The sequence below is a fragment of the Denticeps clupeoides genome, chromosome 16 (genome assembly GCF_900700375.1).
Source record: "Denticeps clupeoides chromosome 16, fDenClu1.1, whole genome shotgun sequence".
NCBI classification, from domain to species: Eukaryota; Metazoa; Chordata; class Actinopteri; order Clupeiformes; family Denticipitidae; genus Denticeps; species Denticeps clupeoides.
Genome location: NC_041722.1, coordinates 14,150,858 through 14,166,573, shown reverse-complemented (window position 1 = coordinate 14,166,573; position 15,716 = coordinate 14,150,858). Strand labels below are relative to the sequence as shown.

General features: G+C 42.6%; 1 protein-coding gene across 3 annotated transcripts in view; it reads right to left on the bottom strand.

Moving 5' to 3' along the window:
• The window catches only part of syt7b (synaptotagmin VIIb), an 80,089-nt gene that overhangs the window by 47,195 nt on the left and 17,178 nt on the right, over positions 1 to 15,716 (bottom strand). For all 3 annotated transcript variants that reach the window (XM_028955665.1, XM_028955664.1, XM_028955666.1), the window contains exon 2: positions 2,697 to 2,800. In XM_028955665.1, the coding sequence (XP_028811498.1) occupies positions 2,697 to 2,800 (104 nt within the window). The remainder of the gene's footprint in view (positions 1 to 2,696; positions 2,801 to 15,716) is intronic.

Genomic DNA, 15,716 nt, shown 5'->3' with positions numbered 1-15,716 from the left:
AGCATTGTTGCATCACACACACACAATCTGCCTCACACCACACAGAAACAATGTTCAGACCTGTTCCAAACACCCATCTCACCCTAAACATGACAGCTGTCTCATCTGACCCACAATGCCTGCCTCCCTCCAGCTGAGACAATGCCTGTCTCACCCACACTGATGAGCGGCCTTATAACAGGGTTTTAATTTAAGACATTCCATTTCCTTACGCTCAACTCTGCTCACTTTAATGAACAGGCAGATAATGGATAATTATTAATCAGGGTTAATTAAACGCTCACACAATATGTAGCGATATGTTTAGAAGTGCAGCCTGAACCGATCCATCTTAACAAAAAGGTATATTTTCAGATCTTTTGCATTTGCATGTTGAGGAAGAACATGGCCTGTTATAGTTGAACCCATCAGTCTCTCACTCACTATCCTTAACCGCTTAGTCCTGTTGTTCAAGGTTGTGGCTGCCTGAGACCTTCCTGGGACACCGGGCTAATGTCAGTGACACACACACACACACACACACACACACCTACAGTCAATTTAGAGTCCACCTTTTTGGAGGAAACCCGTGCCAACATGGGGGAGGGCATGCAAACTCCACGCACACAAGGTCAGAGCCAGGATTTCCGCAAATTGTACAGATGTCCTTCACTTAAAAGCGGCGACAACAACAAAAAAAAGAAAATAATGTTGAACCTGCCTAGATTTAACAGTTCATAAATTAGTTCAAGTTGAAATGCAAAAAGGTGATACACAGAGGCTACAAAACATTCCACTCACACACACACGTCTGGTCACCCCACTTAATAAAATGAGACGCTATATTTCGTGATCTGCATACAAACGCTTTATGGGAGTCACCGTTTTAGGACCTGTGCAAACATGCCGTGCTTGAAATTCCTATTTATGAGATGAGCAGAGAAGTAAACATGCTACTTTTTAATAGACAACACTACATGGCTAAATGATTTTATGAGGTCTCCAAATAGCAGATCGCGCTAGTGTTTTCTTATGATGTTTTATTGTATAAACACATGTTTTAGAAAATGCGCCTCTTAAATGATGAACTGTGCCAATTTTAGCACTCTATTACAGTAACCCCCCTTTTTTCTGCAAGCTCTGCAAATGGGTGACCTGTGGCCCTGGATTTCTCCTTTAGCCTCTTTTGGATACCTAAAATATTAATACACAAATTGTATGTTAAATTGTCAAACCAGTTAATCCTTGCAAACCTACCGATACCCAGAGGCAGGCACCCAGAGACAGGGTTTGACATATAAAATACCAATGATATAAAAACTATGCACTATGTCTCATATATGATATGATACGTAATGCATGGGTAATGTCACATGAAGTATGTCTGTACAATTTACAGAAACAAAAGAAAAGACTATGTCCTAGTCATTTACTTATATAGGAAAAACGAACTACTTGTCCGCTAAGGTTTATTTGTCTAATAATTTGCATCCGTTTCAGTTTAAGGCAAATGAGGCCATGAAGGCAGCCAAGTTGAAGCAACATTTAAAGTCAAAACAAACAGAGCTTGCCATTATTCATCCAAAATTTCACACTCTGTAATTTGGATCTGATTAGATTGCACTAAGGGGCTGTCAGGATTGCCTGCAGCTGGGCTCCACACCTGACTCCAATCCTGATGCCCCATAAATGCCGGATGTTTCCGCCCCTTCCAGATCTCCGGCATTTTTGTGCCAAGTAAATATTTAGCGGCAGTGGTGGCCTAGCGGTTAAGGAAGCGGCCCCGTAATCAGAAGGTTGCCGGTTCGAATCCTAATCTGCCAAGGTGCCACTGAGGTGCCACTGAGCAAAGCACCGTCCCCACACACTGCTCCCCGGGCGCAGTGATGGGTGAGGGGTTAAATGCAGAGGACACATTTCTGCTGTGTATCACATGTGACAATCACTACAATTTACTTTACTTTATATTTTAACAGTGAATTAACCACAATGTTTCACACAGCGGTTAATTGTCAAACTTGTTAATCCTTGCAACCCAGAAACACACGCTCACATTTATCCCCAGAGATGTAAAATATTAATGACAGAAAAACTATAAACAGTAAAATTGATAGTTTTTTTTTTTCTTAAAGCAGTATAATAAAATACATCAGACAATTTGACAAAGACAATGTGCCACTAGTCAAAAGCAGATGTGTTTTAAAACAGTCAAGATGTCCCTGTCCTGTGCAATTACATGTTACAATGTGCTACATAAGGCATTATATGCATTTGACAGGCATATTTAATTTAAAGTCTATAATGAGAAACTGTCAATCTAGTCAGCCCCTCAGGCTCAACCTGTGCTAAAAGTTTGAAGTTGAATTTCAAAAGATTCAAGTTCAAGTTGAAAATGTGTTAAATGAATTACTTATTGTTAAATGAAATCCACTGGTTATATCTAATTGTCATACATGTGATGTCATCTGAGAGGTATGGGGAGGAACCACAGATTTAGTTTCACATTCGCAATGGACAGCATTTGACCCTTGCAGAACTCCCCTTAACCCAAAGATGGTAATGCTAGAAATGTGAAGACTCCACATCACAATCCATATTACTAATACTATGCATGCAAGATGTTGGTGAAATTTTTACAGATGTTCATTTGACGATTGTCCTCAAGTATAATGGTACGTCCTTTGCGGGAATTGGCAGGAAATGACATCACCACTCACCAGTTTCCGCTGACACCAACCGCAGACACCGCACAAGGCCACAAGCCACACAATACACACCGTCAGTCCCAGGGAGACCAGGAAAACACTGAGAGACACTGAACCTGAGGAGAAAAGGAAGAGACAAAAAAAAAAGCTTTTTATCAAAGTTTAAGTATAATTCCCAAAGTCTCTTCTGTGTGCTCCTTCATTGAGTATTTGAATTTAATCTGGTCTTAATCCCCCCAAATTACCCAAGATTTGTGAATCTGCTCACACATGGGACATTGTAAATGCATTTCTGTCATGCCAATTAGCCTGCTAAGGAAGCTCAGATGGAATGTGAATTGACAATTAATGAGATGAAAAGGTGAGAAGATAAACAAGTCAGCTGAAGTTCTGAATAATAGATTTTTTTTTAATAGAATTTAACCTTCTATAGAAAGCAAGCAAAGGGTTGGAAAAAGTCCCATAACACGGTTAAAAAAAGAAAAATAAAGAAATAATTGAGGCCTTCCACTACTTCCACTCTTTCTCTCTTGTTGCAGCATTGTCTGTCTGCTGCTGCTCAGGCAAAACATGAAAAGAATTCATGTGGTCAAGGTGAGGCGGCCGGGCCTCTCGCTCTCAAGTCCTCCCCGGGCCATTCTCAGTCCGCCGCCCTGCTAACATGACACACGGCAGGAATTTTAACACCCCACACCCCCCACCCCCCCACGCGCTACCGAATTTGCCGAGGTGCTCCCTGAGGACCGGTACAAAACAGGTAACCTTGAGAATAACACCATTTGTAAAGAGCAACACAAAATGAATTATTGTACTTTTTTTATTCATTTGGGTGGAGTAATACCAAAAAAAAAAAAAAAAAAAGATTTGAAGACGTTCTTCAAACATAAAAAATGAGGTGCGAGATAGAGGAGGAAGGAACAGACAGGGAGGAGGAAGAGTGCATGGTGGTAATGTCCCTTCTCCGTTCACCTCATTTATCATACTGTAGCTAGTCCTACAAGTAAAATCTGTGCTGTGCCAACAGGGCAAAACAAAGCAGGATGGGAGGGAAGGTAAAATAACAGCGATGCAGGTTTTTGTATGAACATAAGTCCTGCTGTCTCTCTCTCTCTCTCTCTCTCTCAGGTCTCCTTCGCTGATGAACACAGAGCCATTACTAAATCGAGCTCAATTAAATCTCTCCAGGGAACGTGTGCTGTAATTGCCAGTATCAATCTTTCTGGTCCCCAGTTGTAAATAATTGTAAGTGGATTTTCCTCCATTCCGTCCTTTGTAAGCCAATCAGGCACGCGAGCGCGGCGCCTGACAGGCAGCTCGCCTCTCTGCTCTGGCACGACTCTCAGGCATGTTTTCTGCAGCCGCCGCATCGGTTGGGCTTTTCTTTTTCTTTTTTCCTCATTGCCATGCAGTTCTCTCTGCGTAAGACTCGAAAGGTGAAGCCATGGATTACCAAACCATTTTGCTTTGGTGTACAATAAGAAGCATTTTTCATCACAAAGCGACTCTTATAAAAGCCTGTTATAAATCACGCAGAGCATTTTTTTTAATGTACAGAAATTGAAAAGATGCTGCTTGAGCCAGTCATCCTTTTCTCACTGTCTCACAACAGCTGATTACACTTTTCACATATTGTTGCACCATCCAACTGTCAAAGGGATTTTTTTTTAGCAAAATCTCAGCATTAAACAAAATGAAAAAAACACAACATCAGTTATGTACTGTGAATTTAAATACTCTCCAAACTTCTCATTTTTTATACAAATGTTCATGTTGTCTAGCAGCAAGTTCCAGTTTATCTTGGCGAGGGCACCAGGGTTTGCCATCCCAACAAGTTTCTCCACCTTGCAGCTTGGATCGAACTGTTGCCTCATTCACTGTCCAACATAAGCGAGCGCCAGACCAGAGCCTCTTCAAGTTCCATGTTCCCAGCCTCTTTTGGAACGTGAGCTCTGACAGATGACATCCGAAGGTCCTCCAGCAGCTTTTTACAGAAAATCCTCATTGCTCAACGGGACATGTTTGAGATTTATTTCTTGCACTCCCCCATGTTCCTACTGTCCACCAACTGGTGTTTTTTGCCAGCTTGGTCCGTTTGGTTCCTGAGCATCAAGCAATAAAACAGAAGTCTTTGGATAGGTTGTTTGGATTCATTGGGGAATTGTATCTAACTTTTGACCGTGATAAGAATATATTCAGATTCATTCACATGGTGTCCATCACCTGCCACTATTTCTGAAGACTCTTTCAGTCTTCCAATGAAAAGGCAATGAGAAATCACCTGGGAAGCTGAAAAGTGCCATGCGAAGGAGCTGTCCCTGGTGCTGATCAGTTTTAGGGTCTTTAGAGCTAATTGGAGTTAATAATGCAGAAAATTATTCAAGGTAGAGACATGCTAGTTTGCGATAACTGGATAGTTTTGATTAATTCTGCATACGTACGGAGCAAAACAGCACTGAGGTAGATATGTCATCGTTAGTGTCTGAAGTAAATTCCCTGTGGAAATTTGTAGTAGGCTTCAGACACTCATTTAAATTCTTGAAATTCATTTCATGTGACCTGAAACATTTATATAGGACATTATTGACACATTACAAAAGAAATTCAAGCTGAAAAACTGCATAATTTCCATGATTCAGTGATACTCCTGTCCTAATTCTCATGCAGAACTGTGAAGCCACTGTTGCAGTGTGTACTAGAGTAACCTAGCAGCCATCTGCACAAATCAGATGCCTTCTGGCTTCCTTCTTCCAGCCTCACTGTTGATCATCTAGAGAACAGAGTTCCATACAGAAGGAATGGGAATGCTCTGGGTACTTTTTAGCATTTTAGCTCAAACTTTGTAAAACTCACAATATGTTGCATTTTGCTTTCTAAGAAATGATGGACATGAACAATGAGCGCATTATCATGATCAGTGTGACTTCTGACAATGTGAGAAACTTGCAGAAAAACTATTCAAACGAGCCCCTAGTCAGTTGACTCGGCGACCTGGGTTTGTTCTGAAATGACGCGTTAGTCAACTGTGCTCAGACTGGAGTGGTACTGCTGAGTCAGCCAGCCCCTCTGGCATCCCCTGTGTGAGGAGGAGGAACACAAACAATTATAATAATATGCACAAATGATTAACTCTAATTATACAGTCCTCTCTGCAACAGCTCCTGCTAGTAAACAATATTAGAACTTTAACTGAATCAAGAAATTCTCACATTTCAAAGCGCTACTAATTATTGATAATTTTTCAGTGTTTAATATTGCCACAGTGGGGTGATGGAGAGGTGCACAAGCTTGAAATCATTCTGAGAAAATTTGATATTTTAATAAAGAAATAGGCATGATGGCCAAAAGCACAATTCAAAACCACTGAAGCATGGGAACAAAAAGTCCTCTAACAACAATGCAGGACAACCTGTGAGTCCTGCAGACACATATATATGAGCGGCAGCTGTGAGTGATCAGGACCCAACAATCGGGTCAACAGGTGCAAGTTGGAAAAGCCAGTGGCACCTGGGCATCACAATCTGTCGCTGGACACTTCACCAGTGTTCACCAAGTATCAAAGACTTTGGATGATTTCATGAACTGAATACACTTTTTGATTTTCATATTAAAATTCTAAAATGTCTACAGAAGGTCTAGAAGTCTTATAATCGTAGCACATGGGCCATGTTAACTAATGTCACATCCAGTCTTGTAATCAGGATTAAAATGTAATTAAATTGGGAGGAGCCAATATCAATGACTGACAGCTCTCACAGCCACTACTTCCTCAACACTAAGCACATTTTCCTTGACAATCCATCTGAATACTCAGAGGCTTGGTCTATTGAATAATGATTTCAGATAAACTGCTGAGCACACTTCCTCAAGAGAGGGCCAAGCATCTCCCCAATTTCGACTGCTCCAGTTCCTATTCCCCTAGCTATGAACCACAGGTTCTGAACGTGACGATAGACACCAAGCACAAAGTCTTCAGGGAACATCTGGGGCAGACGCTATCCTAAATAAACCTCCTGATGTGCTGAGGTTATCTAGTTTTCAGGTCAGTGATAGAAAACCTTGTGTGAATACAGTACCTCGGGCAGGACGTGCATGCAAGTAGGTTGGGTCAGACCTTCATTTAACAGCGGCCTCCTGCAGCTTCAGCAGTTAGGAGTTATGTGCGGCATCTCATCCCCATTATCGGACGGGTTATCAGATTATCTGAACTCATTCTGAGTGTTGCCTAGAGGACAGTAAATGGGCCAAAACACCATAAAGTAATGGATAATTGATATCAAGGGTATTGATTTAACACTTAGTGATGGAGTGCCATGCTGGTTTCTGCATAGATATCTTAATGACACAGCCTTGGTAAATTGTGAAAGCACTGTGTATTACGTCATATGGCAGAATTACATAGCAAAGTGAATTCACTGGGAGAAGGACAGTATGGGAAAGAATATGGATATGGAGACAAATGGAACATGTAGGAAACAACTGGAGATTGAACCTCTGTCCATTTGTTTTGAGGAAGTAGTCCTTACCACCATATAAATCATGGGAAGATTTTTCCCTGGAAAATTCGATCACGGGGTGGGGTGGGTGTAACAAATGGGGCACCAAAGCATGCAGGCATCTAAAATGCAACGTTTCATTTCAAACCAGTGACTATTATGTGCAAAACAAGCAGCACATAGATAACATAGAAACAGATTGTGATGCAGAATTTGGTTCTTTAAATCTTACAATGTTTCTGAGCCTCCATAAATATGTGTTAATATCTGCTATTGCAAAGCACAGTTGCACATTAATCCGCACACAAAAGAGGTTACCGGAAAGGCCAAGCATGTCTGCTTGCTGACATTCTTCTGTCAGACCACAGAAAGCAGTAAAGTGCGCAACAGGGGTCGGCAATGGAAAGGGTTCATGTTGTGTGCTGATGGGCCTCATGCTGTGGCACCCATTGAGTCGAGCAACCAATGCCAGATTGTCCTCCAACTGCTCTGTAAACTGGCATAAGTAGCTAGTGTACTCTATATACAGAGTTTATACACTGAACACGGGTTTTACCAACCGCTTTACCTATACATATGAATTTCTCTTTTACTGGATTTATTATAAACTGTTACATGTCCGTGTGAACCGTATACTTACTGAAATTGTGCGTTCTAAATACAAGAGGTACACATTCATATGATGTTCAACTGCGCATGTTTGGATAAACGTTTTGCTAGTGGGAATGAAAAAATTAACTACAACTCCCTTCCTTACAGCCTGCGTGCACGTGTACACATGCATAATAGTCCAAGTCCCATTTCTGGCAGAATGACTGCAGTGACAGCCGCCACTTTTCACTGTGATTTGTGGAGCTTTTATTAGTCAAGTTTGCAGAGCGCTTGCAGCGACGGAACAAAATTGCGGCAGAATTCAGTTTGTGTTCAATTTGCGTTAATTGTTGAGATCGCAACATGACAAAATTCATAAGGGACCGATGAAGGACGAAAGAGTTATGAGATCCTCAAAATGTCCTCTCTGGAGATCAGTCATCTTTTGTCACTCACGCACAGAATTAAGGCCCATTATAATCGGCCCTCTTGTTCAGGTTCCCACTCTCTCTATATTTGTGTCTCTCAGCATAAGAAGCCCCCTCACCCCATGTAGCAATTTTTTCACCATGAAGTAATTACTCCATTTCTCACAGGAATTACTGAAATTACACTTCTGTGATGTTATTTATCTGAAGTCCCCTGTGCTCACACGACTGCCCTCCCTATCCGTCCACTTTTTTATCCCTGTAAACATCAGGCCCCGGCTAAAGGATAAAAGGAGATATTAAAAATGTCTTGGATTGATTCATTAGATTTATTGCCTGAGCGCACTGGCTGATGCTGACTTATTTACTTTCATCCTTTTGGGGGGATACGCTCTTTCAATCACTCCCCCCGCCTCTGCCTGTGCCTGACATTTTTACATTTTTTTCTGCTCCCATGTCCAGCCTCCCCGTGTCTCTCCTCCTGCTGCCGGCAGTGTGGTCGGCCTCACCCTGATTCAGACGCTTGCGGCCAGAAGGCGTCACCTCCTGGCCTTTAACGTGAACGGCGGGCCCTCGTCTGTCCTCGTTTCCACCTCGCCTTGCCCGCCCCATTTTCGGAGACTCTGAGCCGGGTGCTCCAGCGTGAGTGCGGCGGCGCCCTCCTCGACCGTTCCCGCCATTTGCTCTCGGTCTCGCTCTCTCTTTCGCTCTCTGTGGAATCTGCCATCTGAGTGTGGTAATGCGGGGCATCAAACGGAGCCCTGGAATACTCATTTATTTGATTGGCAGGTGTATTTATCGGCGCAGTTCACAGGCAGGGCTCATCAAAGTCCATTTCCCAGAGGCATGTGATACGTTGGCTGTAATGAGGAGCATCCACCGGTTTATTTTGAGCCAACAGGGCTGTCTGGGACTGGGGACGTCATAACTCACATGCTCTGGGAGGGAGGAGGGAGAAAGGGAGACAAAGACCCCCAGAGAAGCAGGAAGTGAGGGTGCGGTTCGGAAATGCAGGAGCCGAGAAAAAAGAACAAGAAAGCGGGCGGCAGAAAGATGAGCCAAACAGATGGCGAGAATGAGGAAGCCACCAGAAGAATGGGGTCACAAATGGGCGAAATGGAGAGAACAAAAAAATGAAAAATACAAAACACAGGGAGGCCGAAAGGCAGAGAGAAAGCGAAGTTGAGAGGGGACTAATAGACATGAAAGCAGAAGGGTCGTATATAAGTAGTGAAGAGAGGAGGGGACGTGAAGAAGGCATGAGAGATGTGAGAGTGAGAAGGGGGGATTACGAAATGAATGGCAGACGGAACGAGAGTGAAGGTCAGAGACAGAAGAAGGCAGGGAGGATGAGGGGCACAGGAGTGGGAGCGAGGCGAGGAGGCGGGCATGAGGGACGAGAAAGAGGGGAAAGGGGGAGACGGGCTCAGAGATGAGTGTTTGGAACGAAACACAAAGTGCTCTTTGAAAGAAGAGGAGAACCGAATTAAAACTGGAGAGTTTTTCAGGGAAAAGAAAGGCAGAAAAGGGGGCCAAGTGTGGGAGATGAAAGAGATTGGGGGATTAGGCTGTGCTGGTGCTTTTTGACCATCCCGAGGCACACACTCGTTCTGAATGTAAAGTTCATTTCGCGTCCACTCCAGCAGGCCTGTGGGTGACTGCCTGCGTGTGCATCTCTCACACGTATGACCAAGCTTGTGTTTGTGCACCGAATCTGAAAACCTCAAGCGCTGCTGCATGTCCAAATGCACACAGATAAGCTGAGCCACCAATTTATTTTTAACACACAATGCATTGCTGTGAGGCAAGAAAAAAAATTACACTACATACAAAATTTGCATTACTGTAACGTGCATAGATGTTTGGAGGACACAATATTCGGAAGAACACATTGTGATACTACTAATTCATAAACATTAACAGTTTTATGAATAAAAAAGTATAACTGACCTGTTTATTACTAAATAAAAATAATGTGAAGTGATTGTCATTGTGAAACACTGCAGCACAGCACACGGTGCACACAGTGAAACGTGTCCTCTGCTTTTAACCATCACCCTTGGTGAGCAGTGGGCAGTCATGACAGGCGCCCGGGGAGCAGTGTGTGGGGACGGTGCTTTGCTCAGTGGCACCTCGGCGGAACGGGATTCGAACCGCCAACCTTCTGATTACATGGCCGCTTCAGTGGCTAGGCCACCACTGCCCCACCACATCAGCTAGGCCACCACTGCCCCTGTGCCACCACTGCCCCTGTGACAACCCGGGCCGATTAGGGGGTCCTGATCCATTGCACCTGGCACCAATTGGGCTTAATAAATCAGGACTCCCATTAAAATGGAACGCACAGCGACATTAAAGTGGACCCTGTTACTTACTTTATGTATGTTTTCAGCTCCTGGCAATCGGCACACACCTGCGGGTTTGTTTGTGTTTGTTTCCTTTGTTTTGGCCCTCTTGCCGTTTTTCCTTTTGTAATAAATCCCTTGCAAGTATGCCCGTGGACGTGACAATTACCTTTAATCTAACATGAGAAGCACATAATACCGCTGATCACACCCTGAAACTGGCTGAGAGTGACACATTTACATTAGAGAAAAAAATTTTATTGAGTTAGTCTGACTAAAACTGGACTCTCACTGAAATCTTACTGTCGAACTTCTCAGTATCAAGTGATCACACCAATATAATTTGTAGTCAAGCATGTGAAGGTTCAACTGGACTCAAATGTAGTTCCTGTGTGACGCTGTATGCTATAAACTGCCTAGATATGGGCAAACTGCAGAATATTTGTAAAAATGGATAATATTAATAATAACGGTAGGCGACATGGCCCCACACCTCCAAGGTTCTGGGTTCGAATCCTAGCCTGGACCTTGTAGGTAGGTGGATTGCCAGCTCTGAATTGTCCACAGGTCAGAGTGTGTGAGTGAATGAATGGTGAGTGTGTGACCTGCAGTGGTCTGCCTCCCTGCCCCGTGCTGTGCTCCATGTCCTGGGATGGGTCCCCGGCAGCCGTGACCCTGACGAAGACTAATCGGTTACAGAAAGTGAGTGAGTGAGTGAGTCATTAATAATAATGTCCTCAAGGTTATGTTATGCCATGAGATAATGACAGTCATAGACAATGCAATATAGCTTTCGTCACAGCTAGTCTACAACAATACCAAATATTTGTCAGTACTCCGCAGCCTTCCAGATTATTGCCTGTACAGAACACGTATTTCACTGTTCCTACAAGACACTGAGTTGCCGCAATTGACAGGAGTATAGAATAATTCACTCTAACATCTGCTATGCACGTTGTGTCAACTTTTCTCAGCGTCCCAACAAATCAATTTGCCTTTAATTTAGGCGACACTGAGAGGTCTTGAGATGTATGAAGCGTCCATGGAGAATGCCAGCAGAATGCTGCTCAATAGGAAGCTCCTCAGGGGTGTGCAGGGGTGTCCATATGAATTAGATAAAAGGGTATTTCTCTCTCCCTCGCTCAGACTCACGCACGCACACACACAAACATTAGAGAAAACACTGTGGGGCACTGTGACGGCCAGACAGTTGCTACCTGGGACTTAGCAGGAAGTAGGAAATGGAGCCCTGCAGAAGGAAATGTGGCCCCACCTAGAGATGATGCAGGCTGGAAAATGTCTTCCAGCTCATTCAGGATTGTCATTATTCTTTATTTCACATTTGATCTATTGGCTCTCACATTCAGGCCCATCACCTTGGAAGTACACAGGATGGCAGTGCCTCCCAATGAGTGTTATTCTAAAGGGCACCGTTAGGGACCATTAATCATGTACCAGCGGCTTCATAATGGCACCCTTTTCCACTGGAAGGGCACCCATAGGTAATAAGTTTAAAAACTTTATATGGTGCTGCATTACACTTTCTTCACTAGAAGGGCAAACCTTAAAGTCTCAAGTGACGAACAGGACTCTCTCATGGCCCTCACCCTGTTGACCTTTTCTGCGCCAGCGGAATGACTGACAAGTACTGCATGCATACAGAGTGATAAACACAGACATCCACAGTAAAGTGTAGTGAGCAAATACAAAGACAATTTGCCTTCAGTAGAGGCCACTGCGAGTGTGTGGAAAAGCCTGTCTTGGCAGCAGAAGTGATAACCTCTCTTCATCTCTAATTGCCCGGCAGCTAGTTGGCTGTCCGGCTCTGTGACTTTACAGGGTGTGTGTGCGGGTGTTAGTGTGTGTAAGTGACATAGAAAGTGGAGTTGACTTGGTCAACATGACCTTTTAGCAGTGTTAAACCTGTCCTAAAGCATAATGCCACAGGCTTGTGTGTGTGAGAGCGACTATAAACCCTTAGGTAATAGATTTTTGACTAGAGTCTCTGTGACAGTTGGGTCCATTTAAACAGACTGAAACAGACACACCTTCCCTGAACACCGCTTTGTATCTCCTCATCAGTGATACAGACGCAAGTTAATGCTGTCTTTCTTCTAGTTACAAAAACTGAGACGAGACACATAATCTTGATATTTGTACAATATGGAATTCTAATTGGCCATAGATCAGATTAATAAAAACCTGATAGATCTAATAAAACCTGACACAAAAATGCCCTTACAATAGCAATTATGTGAAAACAGATGACCAATCCATCAGTCTTTCAAAATAAAATCAGTGCGTTCTTAATGGGGTCCCCAACCCTGCACCCAATGTCCCAGGATGGGTATGTGTCCTATGACATATTGGATGAAAGTAAAGTGATTGTCATCGTGAAACACTGTGCACACAACAAAATATGTCCTCTGCATCACCGTAGAGTGGTCAAGAGTCAACCATAATGTAACTGGGCCAGAAAACAATGAGAGAAAGAACACATTCGAAAGTAATTGAATTGTGCTGGCATCTCATAGGCAGGTAATCAAGAATCGTATCTCTGGGACTAAATGGCCCTGGTGTGAGATGGGGAGGTGAATTGCAGGTAAATGGGTTGCTGCACATGTTTTTTTGTTTTTTTTTTCATATTGCATTACAAAAACAAGATAATAATCAAGTCCACAAGGCAAGAATAACAATATATCTTCTTTCTCTGTGATAATGTCATGGGATGTGGGGCCAGTGTATAATGGTTGAAGGGGTTACCCTGGGGTGATGCACAGGGGCTTCCTTCCAAATTTCATTACGAAAACCAAATAATATTTCAGTCTACAATATTAACAAAGTAATGTCCTTAATTATTTCCCAGTAGGGTTTAAATTTAATTTTATATGTTACGAGGCCACAAATAGATAACTAGAAAAGGTAAGTTTGTGAATTTGGCTTGGAAAGCAATTAAAGGTAAAAAGATGAGAGGACAAAAGTATGAAGGGGAAGAGTAAAATCATTGTTAAATTAGTTTATTTTGTAAAACTGAGATTATTCAGGCCTTTATATGCATCTGGGAATATTAATACTAATGTGCTAGCTTCTAATGCTAACATTAGCAATGCTAACATTAACAATGCTCATGGGGCGTGGCCATGATGCGTCACGTTAAATTTGGTGATGTTTGGACTGTGTTCAGAAATTAGCATGTTAGCTTGCTAATGTTAACATGCGAACATAAAAAATGCTAACAAGGCTTGGTCACAACGCATCACATTAAATTTGGTGACATGTGGGGCATATCATTTATCTTAGTTGAAAGATTGAAAATGTGACCATTGTTTTGTAAAATAAGTTTCAATAAACAGGTTTTAATGTGACAATAGAGGGATAAAAAGGAGGAGTGGGGATGAGTCAAAAAAGGTCAAATGTGGTTGAATTTGTTAAATTTGGTGAATAAGTAAATATATAGTGGTAAGAAGTGTAAAAGTGCAAACATATGTACTCTGTAAAACGCAAGGAAGTGAATGGGAGGATGGAGGGATAAAAAGGTGTGGGATAAGACAATGAGTGGAGAGAGGTTAAATGTGGTTGAATTGGTTACATTGGTTAAATAGGTTAAATTTGTGGTAGTTGGAAGGCTGAAAGTGTGACTGACCACTATTATTCTGTAAAATGCATGGGCTTCAATGGGACGATGGAGGGATGAAAAGGAGTGGAGGATAGGGGGATGAGTTGAGACGAGTTAAATGTGGTTGAACTGGATTCATTGGTTGAATGTGTGAATTGTGTCGTGGATGAAAGTGGGACCATTGTTGTAAAATGCATGGGAGTGAATGGGAGAATGGAGTGATAAAGGTAAAGGGGAGTGGTGGTGAAAAAGTGAACAAGAAAATTAAGTTGACCTCAGATGTGTGGCTATGATAAAAATCGTGGTCCTGAGAGCTCATCGAAAAGTGGTCCCATGTTATTTCTATGGAAAAAAGTCGCTAAAATAACGGGTGTGGCATGCGGGCGGAGTTGCAGATAGCTTATTAAAGCCCAAGCAAACTCAGCTAAGGGCTGCATAAACGTGTGAAGTTTGGAGGATGTGCGATGAAAACAGTCGGAGGTGACGTGTAGAGAAATTTTCCAGAAATTAATAATAATAAGAATAAGAAACGGAAGAACAAGATTTTGGCTTTCCCAGCCATAATAATAATAATAATAATAAGGAAAGTGTTTTTGTAAAATGCAATTTCATGGATGCTTTATGTAGACAACCATGGGCCAGGCTCTATTGAAATTAATGGCCAAACAATCAAAACACAAGGTGAGCACAGGTCAAAGAATTACAGCTATTAATCAAAAGTGACTTCTGGAGACACAAAAACCGAAACAAAATCAATTGCACGATCCCAGACAGCCGGCTCGGAATTGACACAGACACCTTCATGCAAAACAACAGACAGCAAATTGACACGGTGGAACTGCCGCTGTAGACTGAAAAAATACAAAGTCCACGTTAAAGAACGATCCTAACATCCATTCTCCATCACACAGCCGAGACTGAGAGGAGCTTAATTTGGCACAGCCACGGTGCGAAATGGAAGTGGAGCATTTCTCCCATCATTCACGGCTGCTGTCAGCTCGTGCTACTTTTCTAGCCACACGGAAGGCCATGAAATTCTGATCGTTAAAAAAAAAAAAATGTAAATCTACTGCACAATTATGCCTGTATCCGAAAGCCTTATCTGTATTCTGTTTGAGCTAAATAAAACCCAGAAGCGGAGCCTCAAAATGCATTTTAAATTAGTCAAGTGTTTTTCAAGGTCCTGCAGGAGCACCATCAGACAGAACATTTTCTCACAGCGCAATGCCTGAATTTGGCTCAGGTGCTCATTAATATACCAACCAAAATCTAAATCTTAAATGCAAAGTGCTATGGCATTGCAAATATTCACTCTGCTGGTGCTCAAGGGGGAGGAATGAAAAACATCACGTTTTTAGCAAATACAACTAGGAAAGCAAATGGGACCAAATTAAAAACACTTCAGGAGAAAAATAAGAAAAACGAGATCATATTGTGACACCTCACTGTCTGGAACCCACTGAACCCCTGGTCCGGAAGGTGATAAGGACCATAACAAGGCTGAATGAACTACATCATATTACCTGGCAGGGGAGATGCCTGCTAAATGTGGGAATCTC